At 41.0% G+C, this 19,160-nt stretch overlaps 2 protein-coding genes and 1 long non-coding RNA gene across 7 annotated transcripts in view; 1 reads left to right on the top strand and 2 right to left on the bottom strand.

Annotated features, from left to right (window-relative positions):
• Fas1 (fasciclin 1 Fas1 domain-containing) overlaps nt 1-19,160 on the top strand; it is a 379,485-nt gene that overhangs the window by 284,037 nt on the left and 76,288 nt on the right. For all 3 annotated transcript variants that reach the window (XM_076765289.1, XM_076765290.1, XM_076765288.1), the window contains exon 3: nt 14,484-14,674. In XM_076765289.1, coding sequence (XP_076621404.1) covers nt 14,484-14,674 — 191 coding nt within the window. The remainder of the gene's footprint in view (nt 1-14,483; nt 14,675-19,160) is intronic.
• Orc3 (origin recognition complex subunit 3) lies at nt 5,378-10,049 on the bottom strand. Of its 3 annotated transcripts, XM_076765291.1 has the most exons (14): nt 9,896-10,049; nt 9,558-9,689; nt 9,353-9,473; nt 9,129-9,286; nt 8,897-9,054; nt 8,724-8,832; nt 8,475-8,639; nt 8,206-8,403; nt 8,018-8,134; nt 7,652-7,939; nt 7,339-7,572; nt 6,867-6,986; nt 6,173-6,240; nt 5,378-5,943 (listed from the first exon to the last, which is right to left on the bottom strand). In XM_076765291.1, the coding sequence occupies exons 1-14, from the start codon at nt 9,917-9,919 to the stop codon at nt 5,850-5,852; spliced, it is 1,986 nt and encodes a 661-aa protein (XP_076621406.1). In that variant the 5' UTR covers nt 9,920-10,049; the 3' UTR covers nt 5,378-5,849. The 3 variants fall into 3 exon arrangements, 1 of the variants encoding a protein (XP_076621406.1); XR_013079690.1 differs by having other exon boundaries at nt 5,863-5,943; nt 6,173-6,986; XR_013079691.1 differs by having other exon boundaries at nt 5,863-5,943; nt 6,173-6,986; nt 9,558-9,731; nt 9,762-9,896.
• LOC143341908 (uncharacterized) overlaps nt 12,640-19,160 on the bottom strand; it is a 66,314-nt gene continuing 59,793 nt past the window's right edge. Inside the window, exon 3 of the long non-coding RNA XR_013079694.1 lies at nt 12,640-12,791. This is a non-coding gene — a long non-coding RNA (uncharacterized LOC143341908). The remainder of the gene's footprint in view (nt 12,792-19,160) is intronic.

Raw genomic sequence — 19,160 nt, 5'->3', positions numbered from 1 at the left:
TTAAAAAGTTGCGGAAAAATAAATGACAAAATTTTGCAATTTTTAATTTAAGTTTCCGCCATTTTGCCAATTTTCAACATAAATTTTTTAATTTCTTTGATTTAGTCAACCTTGAGAATCACCTACGCCAGTGTTTAAACACACGTTTACTGTAGCAGTAATAAAAGTATGAAAAGTCAATAAAAATCATTGAAAAATTTATTTTGTATTCCCAAAGGATAGTTAAGTAAATTGCGAAAATAAATTATAGCGTTAGATGTAACATTTAGTTAAAAAAAATGAATAGAGATGGTTACATTTTGCAACGTACGCATGAGACTGCCCCTTTAAGATTCGAAACGTCTCGAATTGTCAATTAATAAACGATGGAAACTTCTGTCGGTCGGGCAACGATTATTAATTCCGCGATCCATCGTCGAGCGAAATTCAATTCGCACCGCATTATATACGCACGAAGGCTCCGTTTTTGTCGAACGCAGTTTAAAATTAACGGCCCGTACGCTTCGGGACTGGTTACGCGGTTAAATGAATGGCATCGGCGGTCCTGGCGTTGATGGTGACCGCCATCCGGAGGTGCGTGTAATTACCAATTATAATCACGCGACAACTAATTGGTAAACAGTAGTAATAACAAGGAACGTCCATCTATCAGCGGCTTCGATGCAAACCGCATCGATCGCAGTAGGACTTCGACGAATCACAGTCGAATGGCACTCATTTATTGAACGATTCGTGGACAGGTTGCTCCTCCTTTCATCTTCGTTGCTATTATGTCAATTTACCAGCAGACAAAATGCCTGAAAATTTCTTCGTAGCAATCTGAAGCGGAATTGTCCTCTTATCTGAATTGGAACACTGGTAGTCTAAGTTCCTAGCCCTGTAGATTCAGGTGTGGATTACGATAATTCCTAGTTGAGGCTTCAGTAATCGCAGAAACAGTAGGATTATCCTTAAACCTTATCGCGAATCGGTAGTTTTCGTTCAGAATTTTATTAATCACACGCCATAATTATCGTTTGTCTGGTAAGATTGTTGATGTTTAATGCAAATTAGGTTTCTCTTTGAGTTCTCATTGATGTCTTTAAGACTGCGTAGAAGGAAGACCGCAACAATGCTGGGGCTGATTTTCCTTTAATTAGGGCTTCTGCTGCATCACAGCTTTGTGTAGACTGGAGTAAGTGGGCCATTGGGAGGCAAATGCAACGCATTAAACCAGACCTAAAGGCCGCACGCAGACCTTTGAGGCGTTTGATGCTTTGTCAATTATCCTCTTCGTTTATAAAGCACACGTTCCTCAAACGACGTTTATTTCTTTCAATTAAAATTAATGAATGCGTGGATCCGTAATAAATGCGTCATCCTTTTTCTTGTTGGCGAAATCAATTGCATATTAATTGTTCTGCTTTATGGGGAATCCATGGAGTAATGAAAATCCTGAATCCATAAGATTGTTTATGCGTTCGCCTGTAAGTGCAAGCTCTACAGACCCTGCGAGGGAGAGATATCAGGTTAACGTTGATCTTGGAATTACGATTCGCAAATCAGGTCGTCTATATGGACGTCCTAAGCCCCTGTAATATCCAAAACGTCTGAACATCCGGTTCCACAATAAACAGAACACTCGACACGCTCGTAACGAGAAATTCCAATTCTAAACATTAAATCTATCGACTCTGTACATTTTTAATACTGTACTGCTTACACTTAGTATCTCTAACAGAGATCGTAAAGGTGCTCGATTTATATCAGAAAGGGTTGTGCTCGAGACGCGACGTGATATAATATTATTTGAGTCTGGTAGCAAGCTGATACGAAGGAAATAATGGCTGGTAGACGTCTCGTCACAGTAGCGGACATTTTAATTACGTGGAAGCATAAAATACTCTCCTTTCTTCTACGATGAAATGAACATCGATCAACGGAGCGCAACCCTTCCGTTTAATTTAAATAATACACATTGTCATTGACGACGATACGAATATTACAGAAATTGTTATTTCCGTCGTTCTAAGCAAACGAAGAGCCGCGTATCGGGTTAAAGAATCGGAGATTCCTTTGTAACCGACATTACTGCAAATTGAATTCCCCATCGGGGGTTAATCGAATGCAAGCGTCGATAATATTTCAATGCAAACGGCACATTGTATTTTTCCCTCGATAATTACTTCGATGTTCTTTCAGCGGACGAAACTTAATCGAAGGACACTTTTATTCCCGACAGACGCCCGTCCAAAGGCTCGAATCCTATTTTAACCCGTCCGCCAGCCACAAAAGAAAGAAACCCGTCGCTCGACGATCGAAAATACTTTCTGTTCCCGTCTGACAGAAGCCAACGTTTGCCGAACTGGCCACCGTGATTTGTCCGTGTCACGTCAGACAGGAAAAAAAAAAATTCCGTACGAGTTCAAATAATGCTCAATATTCACTCGAGGGCCCGTCGTTCGCGTTAAAACGACCGTTATTTTTGGACGTCGTTTTTCACCCCCTCCCCCCCCCCCCCAGAGTCGTATTTTTCATTTAGAAATGACCATCGTGCTCGTTCCGTTCTGTGCGAAAGACCGATTGATATTCGGGATTTTTAGGCGAGCAAAGCTGCCAAGGAACACGGGAAACGACGATCGAAACGGGATCAAAATTGAGATCCGCGCGAACACGAGGAATTCGTGTCGCTGCCAAGCATATGCAAATGCACGACGTACGTCATCAATATGCATCTAGGGAACTGAATTATTGAACAAAACGCTTTCCGCGCCGAGTTTCGACAATCGATGGGATCAGCGGCTTAGCGCACTGAAAAGTTGAACCATTTTCTGCCTCGCCATTGACTCGTTACCTCGCTGTTTCTATTTTTCTACCATTTTGTTCTCTTCGATTCCATCGTTTATTGTTGTTTATTCTATTGCTGCCTATGTAGAATATTTAAATCGATATCTTTTCCTCTGAATATTGTCGAAGACTGTATTTTTGTTCTACGACGATTTTTGCCGCAAAAAATTTCAGGCATCGACCGTCGGACCGATCGCTCGCATCCGTTTTTCGTTAATAACTCGAAAACGAGCACGTTAACGCGTATTTTCGCTTAGTATTTGGGTCATAATTTCAGAAATTTGATTTCAATCTCAGCTTCCATAGTTTGTTATTTATTCTATTGTTGCCTATATAGAATATTTAAATCGATATCTTTTCCTCTGAACATAGTCAAAGATGTAATGTATATGATCAATGCACAGTCGAGAGGAAGCAGACAGAAGGAACGTTAGTGCCATAATTTCAGAAACGAGATTGCTATCAAACGCGGTAGCCGGAATAATTTAATCCACGATTAAAATAGCACTAGGACAGCCGGAAATGAATCCGAAATTGAAACAATGCGCGTTAACGTGGTGGCTGTAGCTTTGTGTTGGAGAAATCTTCAGTATCGATCATACTGGTATCGCGGAGCAGGCTTTCAAACCCGTATGGGGCTCAAAGGCACACGGATCAGTAAGGATTGCGTCAAAAGCCCGCAACGGCTCGGTGGTTTCTCTCTTCGCGAACGCACGCGATAGATGGCACGTTATAGTCATCCATCGAACGGCGAATTAAATTCTATTCCACAAATTTACTCTTTCACGGTTTATCAGCGTCGAATACTTGTCCTCTGTAGAATTTAATTTTCGCTAGTGCGTGGAACGTCAATAACGAGAACGATCCTCGTTAACGACCTGCACGTTTCTTGCTTGAATTCGAAACTATTGTTAACCCTTTGCACTCGGCTGTCCCCTTTGAAAGGACATCCAGCAAAGAATGTGGATGTGCCCTCTGAAGGAACATGACATTATTTTTTTTTAGAGTGATTATATAGGACCAAATACAGAAACAAAGATGTTTGCTTGGAGTATTTACTATCTATTTCGTAAGAAAGTTTGTTTGAGTTAATGGTAAGTTACTTTATTATTTTTCTTTTAATTTGGATGTACACTCTAAGGGAACACAATAACATTGTTTTTTTAGAGTGATTATATAGAACCAAATACATAAACAAAGTTTGAGTTAATGGTACGTAGAGTGCAAAGGGTTAAAATATGATACGATTCTGTTATTATTCGTATTGCTATTGAACGAATGAAATTAACTAAATTTTCTGAATGGACTCGGCGAACGATCGGGCGCCAATATTTCTATTAAATTCTCGGAGCTGTGTACGATTGTGAAAAGGGAATTATGTCGAATAATAACAGTCTACCGCGTTTAAACGACGCAGACGTTAATTAAAATCCATTAACAAAGTAACGTAGTGATATAATCCACAGGTTGTTCGGTACAACTGAGTTTCGATACGACGTTAGACGCTGATAACATAAACTCTATTAGCGGAGTTGCAGTCAGCGTACAATTGTAACTTCCTCGCGAAACACGCCAAGTTTGCGTACGTTTGGAATGCGAGCAGAGGTACTCGTTAAGGGTATCGATGCTACGAGGAGGCATCTGTTATTGGGAAACAATCGCCATTGGCTCTTAGTGGCCTAATAAAATTACCGTTTCGAATTGCCCGCAAAATGTGCATTACATTGATGCACACGGTTGATACTCGAGCGCGCGCGATAACGCTGCGAGGCGCTAAATATTGTCGGATTATTGCCAGCAATATTTCATCGCGCCGCGCAGGCTGGGAGATATTCCCGCGTACAATGGCGCCCATCGAAAACCCAATATTCTTCGTACCCTTTTGTGTCGAATTTGTAGGATTTATCGCACGGATTCAAAATATTCTACGAATAATTTCGACTTGCGATCTTAATGGCTGTTGAAATCCCGGAAAGCTGTTACTAAACGTAAAAGCAGGCTAATCCTGGCGGTTTTATTGCCACCTTATGTTTATCTCTTCTTTTAATAATTTCCTCTCTCATACTCGATAGTATTGCAGTTGAGTAGTAAACGCATCTCGATTGTATAGCTAGATATTCGAAGTCTTTATGAAATTTTTAAGTGGGAAATTGTATTAAAAAATGGAGAAAGGAGGGATTTCAATTTCATGATTTACATTCATCTCTAACGAGGAACTAAAATAATAATTTACATGCTAAAGAACACTCAGGGAACAAGGATAAAAACCAAACGACGATTGAGCTTTTTTAATTAAACAAACATAGTACAAAAATAGTCGAACGTAGAAAAAACGCAAACGGTTCGATGTATACGAGATTCGAACCCAGAGATCAACACAATTTCCTCTCTCATACTCGATAGTATTGCAGTTGTATAGTAAGTATAGCTAGATATTCAACGTCGAAGTCTTTATGAAATTTTTAAGTGGCAAATTGTATTAAAAAATGGAAAAAGGAGGGATTTCAATTTCATGATTTACATTCATCTCTAACGAGGAACTAAAATAATAATTTACATGCTAAAGAACACTCAGGGAACAAGGATAAAAACCAAACGACGATTGAGCCTTTTTAATTAAACAAACACAGTACAAAAATAGTCGAACGTAGAAAAAACGCAAACGGTTCGATGTATACGAGATTCGAACCCAGAGATCAACACAATTTCCTCTCTCATACTCGATAGTATTGCAGTTGTATAGTAAGTATAGCTAGATATTCAACGTCGAAGTCTTTATGAAATTTTTAAGTGACAAACTGTATTAAAAAATGGAGAAAGGAGGGATTTCAATTTCAGGATTTACATTCATCTCTAACGAGGAACTAAAATAATAATTTACATGCTAAAGAACGCTCAGGAGAAAAGGATAGGAACCAAACGACGATTGAGCCTTTTTAATTAAACAAACATAGTATAAAAATAGTCGAACGTAGAAAAAATGAAAACGGTTCGATGTATACGAGATTCGAACCTAAAGATCATCACATGAGCCGCTTCACATGATCCGTTTTCTTCCGTGAGCTCTTGATGAAACCTAGGAACTCCAGCTCGGCCACCGCTTGAGTAAAACGAGCTCTAAATCTCTGTTAAGGATACCTTGGCGCGCGATAAAATTCACACGGGAACACGCGTGAATTATTCAAACAAGAGGTATGTAACGCCGAGCGAATTATCTCCACTGGCTACGATTTCGCCATTACGAGCTATGATATGAATTTCAAACGGCCGGTGGTTAGACAAATCTTGACGCGGCCCATTACCCCCGAACCATTCGCGCAAATTCCACCTAAATGAAAAAGGATACTGCAGTCGGGGATCCACGTTACGTTGCTCCTCATCGTCGCTCTCGGGATTCGTAACGATCAAAAATGCCTGCAAATGTGCCACCCGTCAATGCCTGAGCACTCGAAAACGGGAACTTTCGTTCCCTTAAATTGCCACGCAGTTTTATACAGTGCACAAAGCAAGTACAAAGTTAGAGCCTTACGACTACGTTCTGGCACCAAAAGGTAAACAAACCTACGTTTACACATTGCTAAAATCCCTAAAACTCTAAAATCTGACACCAAAGAACACCAAGGATTTCTTTTGCATCCTCAAGCCTGCTTACCAAAATAACCAATACACCCTGTAAGACTTAATATTATCCTGCAGTCGAACTCTGTAAGAAGATTTCATGCAATAAATTTGAAGCTCGAGTGGAACAAATCTGATGTACGACTGTGAATTAGAGGTGTTGTTCCTGGGACTGCAACCAACCGAGGATCCCAATTTTCCGTATCCGGTGGTTCGTTGGACTTGACCGATGCATTTTCAAGCTTCTAACAACCGCAGACGATAAAACAGTCCGCGCCCCTGCTACGAGGCCCATTTACAATGTCGTGCTCGCGTGAATCACTGGTAAGAGCGATTAAAATCACGAGGCGGACGAGCACAGGTGCGTGACCGTAAGTATAACCTGAATTAACCTGTAAACACGAGCACGAACGGATTGTTACCTGCAGCCAGTCGTACATATTGATCAGCTTCCTGGATTCCAAGTGCAGCTTGTAAATTATACTGAGGTCGGGCAGCGTGGACGGGATGGTCTCGTCGTTCTCCAATTTACAGCACTCGCACTGAAATATGTATTTCCAATTAACTTCGACGCCTCAGCGTCGTTCCCCATCGCGGACGAGCTATAATTGATATCTATCACGATCCCTGATGGTGGATCGATGGGAAGCGTTAGAAAATCATCAATTGCGATAGAAAAGCTACCGAATCTCAACGTTTTAGAGACAAATGGAACCAAATGTTGCTTTCAAAAGACATAGGACTAAAGAAATAACACTAGAGTTAGATTGGCAAAATCTATCTAATAATCCCTGTTCCTAACTCGATCGAAACGCATCTCTACTGCCTGACTCATTAATTGAAATATTCTATCAAAGCCAGATTAATACTTTTCTTTCTCCCCCATTCACTTACGTTCAAGTACACTTGTGGATCGTTGAGTCCCGTGTGTATCGCAGCCCTCAGAGACCCACGAATGTGTTGTTTGGCTAGACTGCCGTCGCTGAAGCAGAATATCTCGTGCGCTGTTATGCGATTTGGATTTACCAAGTAAGCGGTGAACATGTTTTGGTCCAGGTAATTGATCACGTCTAACTGCGCTTGTTTGTAAGGCGACCGTGTGTGCATTTTGGACATTTTTAGCAATCTCTGCGACGAAACGAAACCTCAGATATAGGATTTTGAGTTTCTTAACTAGGACAACGTTTCAAGACAGTGAATTTCAAACCTCTTTCAATTCAAGTCGACTGAGCTTTTCGCCGCTACCGAGAACATCGGAAGGCGCGACTGGTTCTTCTAAGCTAGCTTCTTCGATTCTCGCTACGTGACCCTGAAGGTCCGATTTCACCTTTATCATGCCCGAATTTCGCGAGTTTTCGATGGTCGAAAGAATGAACTTCAGCTTCCAGAGAAGCTCTTGCTTCGATAGAAAACTCAAGAGTTGCAGGCACTCTTTGTACTCGCGACAGTCTTTCAAATCGTTCACGTTTACTACTCTCGCGTAGAATTCGCGTAGCTACAATCGTTTCGTAGATGAGATATTTATTTATACTTTCCTAAGAAAAACGTTTTCTTATGCTCGTTTGATCTGTACCTGTTTACCCATCGGTGCGTTTGGCAATGTCGACACGAGATGGTGCAGACACCTTAATACTCTTAAAAACTGATGCATGTATCGATGATATTCTTTTAACAATTTAGTTAATATTCTCTAAAATAAATTTAATTCTGGAATCAATGAATACAAAATCAACAGCCTTTTTTCCATTGTATTAAATGTACCTTGAATGTTTCCTCGTCGAGAGATTCGTTATTAACTTCTTCTTTTTGTAATTTTTCAATGTAATTTGCTATAGAAGGTACCTTTTTTAATTCTTCAAAATCTTCATCGATTAAGGTAGACATTCTATTTCGTATCTCTAGCGGATGACAGCATAGAGACGTTATATTATTCGCGTAAAAATGTTGTATCATGCATATCTAAAAATTTAACAGGAAGGAAAATTACCCTACAGTTATCTTGAAACTATTCCTAGTTCAAAATTAAATACCTTATAACTTTGCAGAAAATTCTCAACAGAAAAATCGTAAAACAAAAATATATCTGTCAATAACTGGAATGCTCGTCCAGTCAATTTAAATGGTATTTCTGAGCAGAAAACTATATTTTCTAATACATCTGACAGAATATTAACTTGAATTTGTGTGTGAAATACCTAAACAAAATAATTGTAGATCCAAAAAAATGTTTTCTAAGTACTATCAATTTTGTAAACTATTAAATTAGTAATGTTCATTACTTGCACGTTTAATTTTGATGTAACATCATATGTTAAAGATCTATGTATTGCATGCAAAGTAGTAGCAACCCCAAATATAAGAATAAACTTTATTGTGTGTGAATATGAACTGAAAGAGACAAGAAATTATAAAGCAAACTGCAACATAAAACAGGAATAAAAAATAAAAATACCTCAATATCAAAATAAAGTCACGTAATACTATAGGCGAAGAACTTTCAAAATCAGTTATGATTATAATAAGAGGATCTCCTGGATTACAATGTGTTTGATACCACAGTTTTAAAGCTCTCATGTTACAGTCACTCTTTTTAATCTGTTCATTTTCATCCTACAAACAATTGTAGCGTAACAAATATTTACTTTTTCTGTAATTTTATTACGCTCAGTTTCAAAATCACTAACCGTGTTCTCATGATTCATTAGCTGATAAATTGTTTCTTCTAAGATACTTCTTATATTATTTGAATCTCTATTCCACAGAACTGCTATATGTTTTGATATTGGTTGTAATTTAGAAATTATTCTTGTAAACATTATTGCATGATCGGGGACATTAATTCCTACGATACAATTATTATCAAAAGATGCACCGATAGAAAATATATTTCATTAAAGGAGATCGTCACCTGTTAATACAATAGCTGTGTGTATTTCATTCTCGAGACTTTCTAATGTCTTCTCTTTAATAGTGGAAACAAAACTATCTAAATCGTCCAAAATTTGTTGAAACATATTGGACCGTATATCCTAAAATTTCAGTAGAACTAATTGATGCAACAAAGCACGACATATAATTTGATCATTCAACAATGTTTTACACAGATGCAATACCTCTGCAGCATTTTGAATTCTTGACCATGCCAATTGAAAAGAAACATACCAAGGTTCGTCGAAATAATTTGGCAACGCAAATTTCTTCCTTTTCTGACCGATTTTATAAGCACCCTCGTATGCAAAAACGCCCTGAAAGGAGTCTAAATGTGTCTTACGTACGAAGAATTAAATCTAAATTAGCAAACAAAACAAACGCGATACGATCTTCGCAATTCATGCTTCATAATGTATTAATATTTCAAAAACAGATTATACGATACAGCCACGCCAAGCGTGCCAAGTTCCGCCTTTGCACTTCGAGGTTATGTAAGTAAAAGCAACAGGTTACAGCCTACCTTTGACACAGAAACGTTGTCCATCTTAACGAAGAAGCACCGGAGAAGCCGTACGTGTTAATTAAGGAGCTAACAATGGTGTAATTACAACAAATCACTTAACTGGCAGACAAAAAACGAGAACTCGCACAGCGTACATCCACGCTTCCGCAACTATCGCTCGCGACTAGTTTCGCAGACGCTCCTAGGGCGCGCCACAAGACGGTACCACTCTCCGCCAAATTTAAACAGTAGCATTTAGAATAAATCTATTCATCTATATTAAATCGATGAAAATTTGACAATATTATGTATTATTTATTCACATATGAAGTACTGTTTCGTTATAGTTAATCAACAACGATATTATTACGAATATTTGAAGTTAAAAGACCGAAATAAAAGAATGTAATAGCAGTATTTGATAACAATGAATTATTTGTATTCTAAAAAAGAATTTAGATATATTTAGGCACCAATTCTATTAAAATTAATTACAATATTCTATTATAGAAAATTCAGTAAACGAGTATAAGAAATAATTATTATTATTCGAATCGTTCTATATAATTCTTTTAAATAATGGAAGTTCTCTGTAAAATTCCATAGAACGTTCAACTCGAGCATACGCACGGACAGAACTTTTGCCCCGGACGGAATAAACGACAACCGGCGATAACGAGGGGAATTTTCAGAATCTCTAGCACGAGCCAGTCCGGTCGATCGTGTCGTCCAAATTTTCGCGAGCGTAAGCTGCCCCGATCATCATCTGAATCGCAAATTCGCCGATTGAATTCGTCGAGGTCGGGCAAACAATCCGGAAACCGAGAGTTTGATGCCGCGTACCATCGGGAGGGTGGCCGTCGAACTTTCGTCGAACTGTTCGACGCGGGGGCGGGAATGGAAGGGGATGAATTGTGCTACTTGCCCGCAGAACTTGCCTGCCCGGGGAACTCGTAATTGATTTAAAGAAGTGTCCAAACAAGATGCCGCGCTCCGTGCCTCGCAATGTACCGGAATACATATATTCGTTGGTGTGCGACCGTGTAAACGACCGTGCAACCAGCGCTCGAGATTATTCCAAACTCGCGGGCCACGCTTCAGCATTTCTATAAGGTACTCCGGAGTCTGCTCGTCGTTAAACTTCCGTGGAAAAAATTTCGACTTTGTATAAATGCTGCTCACGATCCCATCGATCGTTCGAAACTTTGTTTCGTAATCGTAATTTTATTTGTGGAGAACGAGTCTTAATTATGGTTTCGTTTTAACGCGCGGAGGAGGTTAATAGGAATCCTTCGATTTTCTCTGAAAGCAGACGTCAAAGGAGTACGGTTCATTTTTCACTTCCATTCGATGAAACTGGCGGCAACAGAATCGCGCTCTGTTATCCAAGCCCTTAGGCAGACTCGAAGCGGGTAAAAAAAAGATATTTGCCGAGGATTACGTCAGCAGCGAAACTCCGGGAAATTCTATTTCTGTGCCGTGCAGGGAATCGACGACTTGATCCTCCGTGTTGTCGCCAGGACAAGAGCTTTTGACACTTCGCCGTACGACACGTGCAAACGGTAGCGTATTTTTGCTTTATTCTTTTGTTAGCCGGACGCTTCGGAAGTCTGCTATCGACTACAAAACTGGACGAGGAACGGCGGAGTTTTCGGGCCAGGAACGGAAGGTGACGGGGGGGAGGGAAATATAAATCGATCGCGACGCAAGCAGCTTTGTACGAGTGTTCTCGTTTTGTGGTCGGCCATCACACCTGTGCCCCCCAAGGGGCTTCGCGGCGAAAATAAATGGGATCCGATCGAAGACTTAATCATCCGCCTTCGTTGAAAGGGACGTCTGGGACAAAACGATGCAGAGATCAACGGTACTATTGATCGCTGAATGGAACGTATTTGTCTAGGTCCTTTTTTTCCTCGTCGCTGCGGACCACTCGTCGCTCAGAATGAATAATGCGCGCTTTCCTTTTTATTGGTCGTCGTCTTGAAATGAGTAACGCGTCGGAGGAAACACAATTTTCCTTTCAATTTGGAGAACATTTTAAACAAAAAATTTTTCCGACCATTTTCCACTCGTGGCTTCTAACGTATACAACACGGATCGTGCGGCCTCCGTTGAGAATCCCCGAGCCAGAGAACTCATCAGTAAGGCTTTTCCAGCTGATCCAGCCTTGGGTCTTCCCGGATGGTAGCTGTCTCCCGGTAAAAGGAGCCTTTAGATCAAACTCCACGGCGAGAAAGATCCAGAGGATAACTCGCTACTAATAGTTTAAACCGATCCATCTATTTTTCTCCAAATCCGCCAGAATTTTCTCTGAACATCTGCTTTGGAATTTCTCGTCGATCACGGGGCGTGCATAGGATCTCTATCGATCTTCCCGCCGGGAGCGGAATCATTTTCGGATAAGTGGCCGGCCTGTGCCTCGTAAAAACCGTTGATGTCCTCGTCGACGGTGGCTCCGGGGTTCGCTGTAATCGAACGCAGACCACCGTAGCGACTACCGAACGTGAAACGAGCGTTTTCGCTGACGCGACGGTAAAACGGTCAACGGGCCCGCCATCAAACGGAAAGAATCGCGGGCAAAGGCGTCTCGTAGCCAGGAAGCTCGTCGAAACTGTTGTCGACTCTCCGGGGCAGATCACCTTTGCGGCGGACGGTTAAAGAAAATCATTTCCTCGGGAAAGAGACGGGCTCCCTTTAGTTGCGGGGCAAACGAGAGCCTCTTGTCCTGAAAGCGGCCAGCAGTTTACGAAACAGAACCCAATTCCCTGCGTTCGTAATGAGCGCTATTGTTGGACGCGCTCTGCTCTTCTGCTCGCGTCGGGATTGAACATCCCCTCTTACAAGGATGCAGAACGATATCTTCCCGCGAGCTTCGGAGGCTGGAAAAACCTCTGGATTACGAGGACATTCCAACCTGTAACGAGATAATAAAGCCACCTTTGTACTTCTACCGGCGGACTTTTTCCTCTCCGCTTTGTTTTCTACGTCGTTCCAGCTTTTCGCCCTTCTTCCCAGCGCCCTTACTCCGCGGATGGTTTGCAAATAAAACCCAAGCTACGTGGCTGACTCGACGGGCGGGTTTAAACGACGATTCTGCTTCGAGATAGATAGAATAGATAGAATAGAAGAGATAAATAGATTTTCTAACGTACACCTTTCACGAGTCCTAGTGTGATTCGAAGTTGGAAACAATTGGAAATCCTCTAAAATTCGTTGGAATCTTTTTACGATGCTCTCAATCGAGCACATTATAAACTACTAAAAATGGCACTATCAGTTTTAATATTATAGTTTAGTATAATATTTGTATAGTTGAGATAGAGAACAGTGCTAATAGATAACCAATCCATAGAACACGTAAAACAAAATAGAAGACTAATTATATAATTATAAATTGTAATCCTGATTTATGAACGAGAAAATTCGTTGGAATTATTTTTATAATCCTCTCAATCGAGATCATTATGCAGTGAAGTATTAAAAGTGGCACTATCAATTTTAATATTATAGTTTAGTATATTTGTATAGTTGAGATAAAGAACAGTACTGATAGATAAACAGTACATAGAACACATAAAACAAAATAGAAGACTAATTATATAATTATAAATTGTAATCCTGATTTATGAACGAGAAAATTTTAATGGCAAAATATTCAGGCCTCGTTGGAAATAAAATTGAAGATTCGAAATACATTCAGAATCGGTTCGACGTTAGAAGTTTGTTTTAACCGTCCACGGTCAATCCAATCGCGACGACGGAAGGGAATTCCATCGCGACTCGGCAGCGATGATAGTTTTCTCGCAAAAGTTGCACGCGATCGATCAACACGAAAGATATAGATCTCCCCCTATTGCAGTCCGATCGACTTCAAACTTTTAAGTGGATACCAAACAAATGCCGAACATTTTTGCTGGCCGATGTTCTGCTTTCGAACGCCAGTTTTTCACCGCGCGTTTTCCGCCATCGAATACGATCCGAGCCGGAAACTCATTTTTCATTACCGACGGCAATTCGTTCGCGAAACGAGTCACCGTTTCTCCCTATCTTGGGACGAAACACAAATGTTTGCGCGCTGGATTTAGCTCATGGGGGACCAATTTTTCAACTTTCGATATTTTTCCAATCACTGACCAAGTACCGTTGCTACAATAGTACCGGCGGTGTTTAATTTTTTTCCCCCCGCTGGGCGATTTTAAAAATTCGGCCACGCGAAGGACATGAACTCCCAACAGAAATTACAAAAATTAATTACTTTTATTCGAAACTTACAAAAATTAATACAACTAAGGAATAAAATAAAATAGCCCCAAATAAACATCTACCAGGAATAAACATCTACCCCCAACAGAAGTTACAGAAATTAATAACTTTTATTCGAAACTTACAAAAATTAATGCAACTAAGGAATAAAATAAAATACTAAATTCTTTCGATGAAATAGAATACAAGACCACCTAAAGAAAAAATTTGAAAATATAAATAAGTTGTAATTCTACTTTGTAAGGGTGCACGCTAAGTTTGAAGAAGGCTGCGATTAATTTCCATATTGTACATAATCATTAACGGCAAGAGAGTGTAAAACGTGTCTGTCCTTTTGTTTCAGCAAACTTTCCGAAAACGATCGAGAACCTGGGGGATTCAATCTCGTCGGAGCTCGAGGGTAATCCGCCCTTATGGGTCACCAGACGGCCAGGCACGCACGGCGAGGACGTTTACATAAATAACGCGAAGATTCTCACGGAACAGAGCAATTTCCAGTCGAAGGTTATAGTCGGCGGCGACGTGAAGACGCAGGTGAGCATTAATCCGCGGATTTGATCAAGCTGGATCGCGATTAAGGGGCGGGAGGGGTAACGAAAATGAGAAAAGAAAAGATCGGATTTTTCTACGCCGCGGTCGTCGCGGTTAATTTAATCGCAGATTACTTTTTTACGAGCATAATCTCGCGAGTAATCGGGTTAGTTTACGCGATGCTTTGCTCGAACACGACTTCCTGCGTTCGAGAACTTGCGCGCCTCCTTCTAACGAGCTTTTAATGGCGTACATGGTTCACCTTGGCATTGGGTTTGCTGCTTCGATAGGCTCGTCGAATATTACCCCCCTCAGCCCCCTCTGAAAGGGTATTTCTTGTCGGTAGAAAGTTCAGCGAACCGGAAACCAGGGTACGAATGATTCGACTCGGATGAAAATCGCGTATTAATTTCTTCGATGATTCCGTAGATTAATCCTATCTCTAAAATTACTAAAAATGACGAATTCGATCGCTTCCTCATTTTTTCGAAGAAGCTTCGTGAAATCGAATGAACCTGGTTCGAGCTTTCTGAACGAACGCTTTAACTTTGGTGTCGTCGCCTGATGAGGAATCGCCAAACTACGACTAATCTCTTCGATGTGGTCTCTAGATCAATCCTATCCCCTTCCCAGCCTTCATCTTCCTCCTTCGTTCACCTTTAGATGGTATTAGGGAAACTTTTCTCATCCACTTAACGCGGAAGTTCTATCGTGACTGATACTTGTTAGTCGTTAGTGTAACAGCAGAACATCGGATCATAATTAATGCAGACAAAAGTAGGTTGGTCGAATAACTTTTTACTTTTTGATGAACTTTCTTTCGCGACTTAACGACCAACACGCCAGAAATTAAATACTTTTCCAACCTCGAAACGACGAAATTCTTTTGTATCTCATACATTACTCCAATTTTTATTTACCGCTAAGGAGCACGCGATTAAAGTATTTTGACAATTTTCTTGACCAATAAACGTTCGTAAGCCACTTTACGCGTATGTACATGATTTCACCCGGAAAATTCATTTTCCTTTATTCCCCAATCGCACAGGATCAAGTTGACACACGACACGTATAAGATATTAAATTCTACACGAAACGGTATTGTTTCTAAAGTAGCATAAACCGCCAGTCATGTATCCTTAAGACAAGCCTTAGCGAGTCTCCGAGCAACGTTCCAATGTCCTCTGGAATTGTGTTTCCCGTGCCTAAGCACGAAAGGAATCTACGCTAGCACGATAGAAACGTTTCGACGTTGACTGTCGTTGGCGAAGCGATTGGTCATCAATCCTGTGGATTGTAGTTCGAATCCCTCCGTCCTAGCCCTTCTTATTCATCAACTCCCACGTTTGGCGAGGGTCCTATCCCCGTGGGAGTTGTACGTATTAGATTCTGACAGCAAAGGGGACCCAAGAGAGAACTAGAGGCGGCGGATCTCCGGGTACCTGTTCCTTTATGACTCGGACAACGAAGATTCTAGTTATTCCAAGTTCAAAGTCCCTTGATAATTGTGCGCCAAAGCATTGCAAGCTCCTAGCCAGGGTACCCAACACTTCTATTCTCGCAGATCCGCTGGGTTTGACATTTGTTCTACTGATTTAGTTAACACGTTGTATAATAAATGATCTGAATAAGTTTGAATCCCCAGTTTGTCCCTCTGCTTCTTCGACGGTCGCTATTGTAGCCGATGGACCATTTCGAGAATCTTTTAAGCGTGGTTAATATCAATCGTCCGAAAAATCAGTGATCTTCCAACGACCTCTGGCACCCAGGATTGATCTGCGTCCCCAGAATTCCTAAAGCAACCTCGGCGTTCTCGAAAACGCCACGAACAAAGGCGTCGTTCCCGTTGACTAAACGCAGTCGATCGAATTTTCTCACGCAGCTTCGCTCCGTTTGCCGCGAAACTATTCGCCAAGTATTCGCCGAACGCCGCTGGCTGATTTTCAATTTACCCCCGATGCTGGACGGGGGCCGCTTTCAAACTCCCGCGCCCTTTCAATCCGTTCTTCTTTCGCCTCTTCGGCGGGCGTTCCCTCTATCCTTTCCCAGCCCGCTATTTTTCCCCTCCATTAACCGTAACTCTTTAGACGATCCCGCCCGCCGGGGGTCGGTGCAGTTATTCGGACTGGAATTTCTTTAAATTGTTAAGAAACAGGGAGTAGGCTGGGTGGGATGCCCGCCCCGGGCAACGCGTGGAGGAAACGCGTTCCAGCGGCGTCTAATGAGATCAAAACCCCGCGAGCTTTCCAAATTAAAAACGTCGCTGCTGCTTTCCATCGACCTCGCCTATATCCACCCTCGCTCAATACTTCATCGGTACACGCGTGTGGTATCGTTATTCTTCAATTAGTCTGAGAGTATTCGATTTGAAGATCATTTTAGTCTCATCCTATAAATTATGCCTTGGCTGCTGCATTCTTTTGTCTTTATTTTCTTTCTTTTTATCGTTTTTAGGTTATTTTTATTCCATGGCTGATGCACCGAGGTTACGTACTAAATATAAGTATCGTGAGAAAGCGGTCCAATTTCTTAAACAGTCCACTGACTCGTGTTAAAAATAGTGAAACTTCAGACGCGTGCAGTTCCGAAACTATTAATGTTTTATCAATAAATGAGACATCGTTAGAAGTGGCAAGGCCTCCCCTTTAAAATGGCTTTTGGTTTATGTTGATCCGACTTTCCGTTTTCGAGATATCGTAATTTATGTAAAAGGTAATTTTTTAAATTTCACTCTCCGTCTGAGAAAAGCTTATTAACGCGTATTAAAAATACTAAAACTTTAGACGCGTGCAGTTACGAAACTACCAGTGTTTTATTAATAATTGATCCACTGTTGGCAGCGGTGAAGCTTCTCCTTTAAAATGGTTTTTGGTTTTTGTCGATCCGACTTTCCGTTTTCGAGATATCGTAATTTATGTAAAAGGTAATTTTTTTAATTCGACTCTCTCACTGTCCGTCGCATGTACAATAGCCTATTAACGCGTATTAAAAATACTAAAACTTTAAACGCGTGCAGTTCCGAAACTACTAGTGTTTTATTAATTATTGAGCCATTGTTAGCGGCGGCAAAGCTTCCCCTTTAAGATGGTTTTTGGTTTTTGTCGATCCGACTTTCCGTTTTCGAGATATCGTAATTTATGTAAAAGGTAATTTTTTTAATTCGACTATCTCTGTCTTCGTCTCGCGGAGTCGGACCTCCTTGTCGCACGTGCGTGGCGCTGACCTACCCCGCGTACGTGACTGTAGTGACCCAGTTCCGTAGTATTTCCAAGAATTTACTACGCACTGTTTACTATATACGCGCGCGTGGACATTCATCTCGCGTCAATGAAACGTAAACAAACTTCGGACCCTCATATCTCCGGAACTAGCCACCGCATCGACTTGAAACTAAAATCCTCCTATCTTCGGAACTAATTAAGCTATCGAGTGGTTCGAACGCTCATTTTAAAGGGCATTTCATCCTCTATCATATCCCTATACAACCCACTATAATTTACACTGCCTTCCGTGTGTATTTCGAAATTTACTTACTAAATAATTTTCTAGAATTTATTAAATTGCAAAAATATCGCGAATTTTTTTTGTACAGAAACGAAGATACCAAATTAGAGTTTCTTGCATCCGTATTTGCATACCAAAAATCAAGTTTTATTTTTATTTACGTGACTCTGTCGTTCTTGGAAATTTCAAGCAGCTGTGCTTTCAGCAATTTTCCACTTTTTAAAAATCGCAGGCTTGGTGATATGATTACTGGGCGCACAGAAACGAAATTTTTGAAGAGGAAAACTCGTTTCTCCGTAGAGTTTCACGTTCGCGAACAGTTCTGGCTCGCATGCCTGTTTTCTTGTTCGTCGTCGCCCGTTTATCTTGGGCTTCTATACGCGGCGCCGTTCTCCCCGCTGAATAACGAAGGCTGCAGGAATTTCCTCAGAGTATTTTTTCGCAGGATTCGCCCGGCGTGTGATGTAGTTCGCAGCGAGATCGTAAACGTTAACGGTGCCGGGACTTTGTCAGTTATTACAGTGCTTCCGAGTTGATCTCGCGTTCCTCCGAGGATATACTTCCGCGCGAACATGAAAGCGGAACAGGGAGGCGGTTTAAATAAGCCGGAAAATATTTTTATACGATTCCACGGTGTCTGCTTTTCCTGCTAACTGTGTGTATTCCCTTAATATCCTTGGCTCCCACGGCGATGTTCATTTTGCCGTTGCAGTTCCAGCGCAATCTAATTTCAGCTTTTTAAACAACTGCGACAATAATGGAGCGATGCAATATTAATGTTGGACGGTGCTTCGGAGACGGTCTGGGCCCCTTCGAGTTGGAGAATTTTAGCTGACAATTAGCGTGTGTTTGCAATAATGTTACGCAAACTTTTCTGCGGTCCTGTCACGTTGTCGGAAATTTTGTATTTTTCCTTTTCGAGTTTACGATTTTGTAATTTCTCGACGCCCGATTGTCGAGAATAAAATTATGTTCGAATAGTGAC

This window comes from Colletes latitarsis, chromosome 5 (genome assembly GCF_051014445.1).
Source record: "Colletes latitarsis isolate SP2378_abdomen chromosome 5, iyColLati1, whole genome shotgun sequence".
NCBI lineage: Eukaryota > Metazoa > Arthropoda > Insecta > Hymenoptera > Colletidae > Colletes > Colletes latitarsis.
The sequence above is the reverse complement of the archived record's forward strand: the minus strand, read 5'-3'. Positions and strand labels throughout refer to the sequence as shown.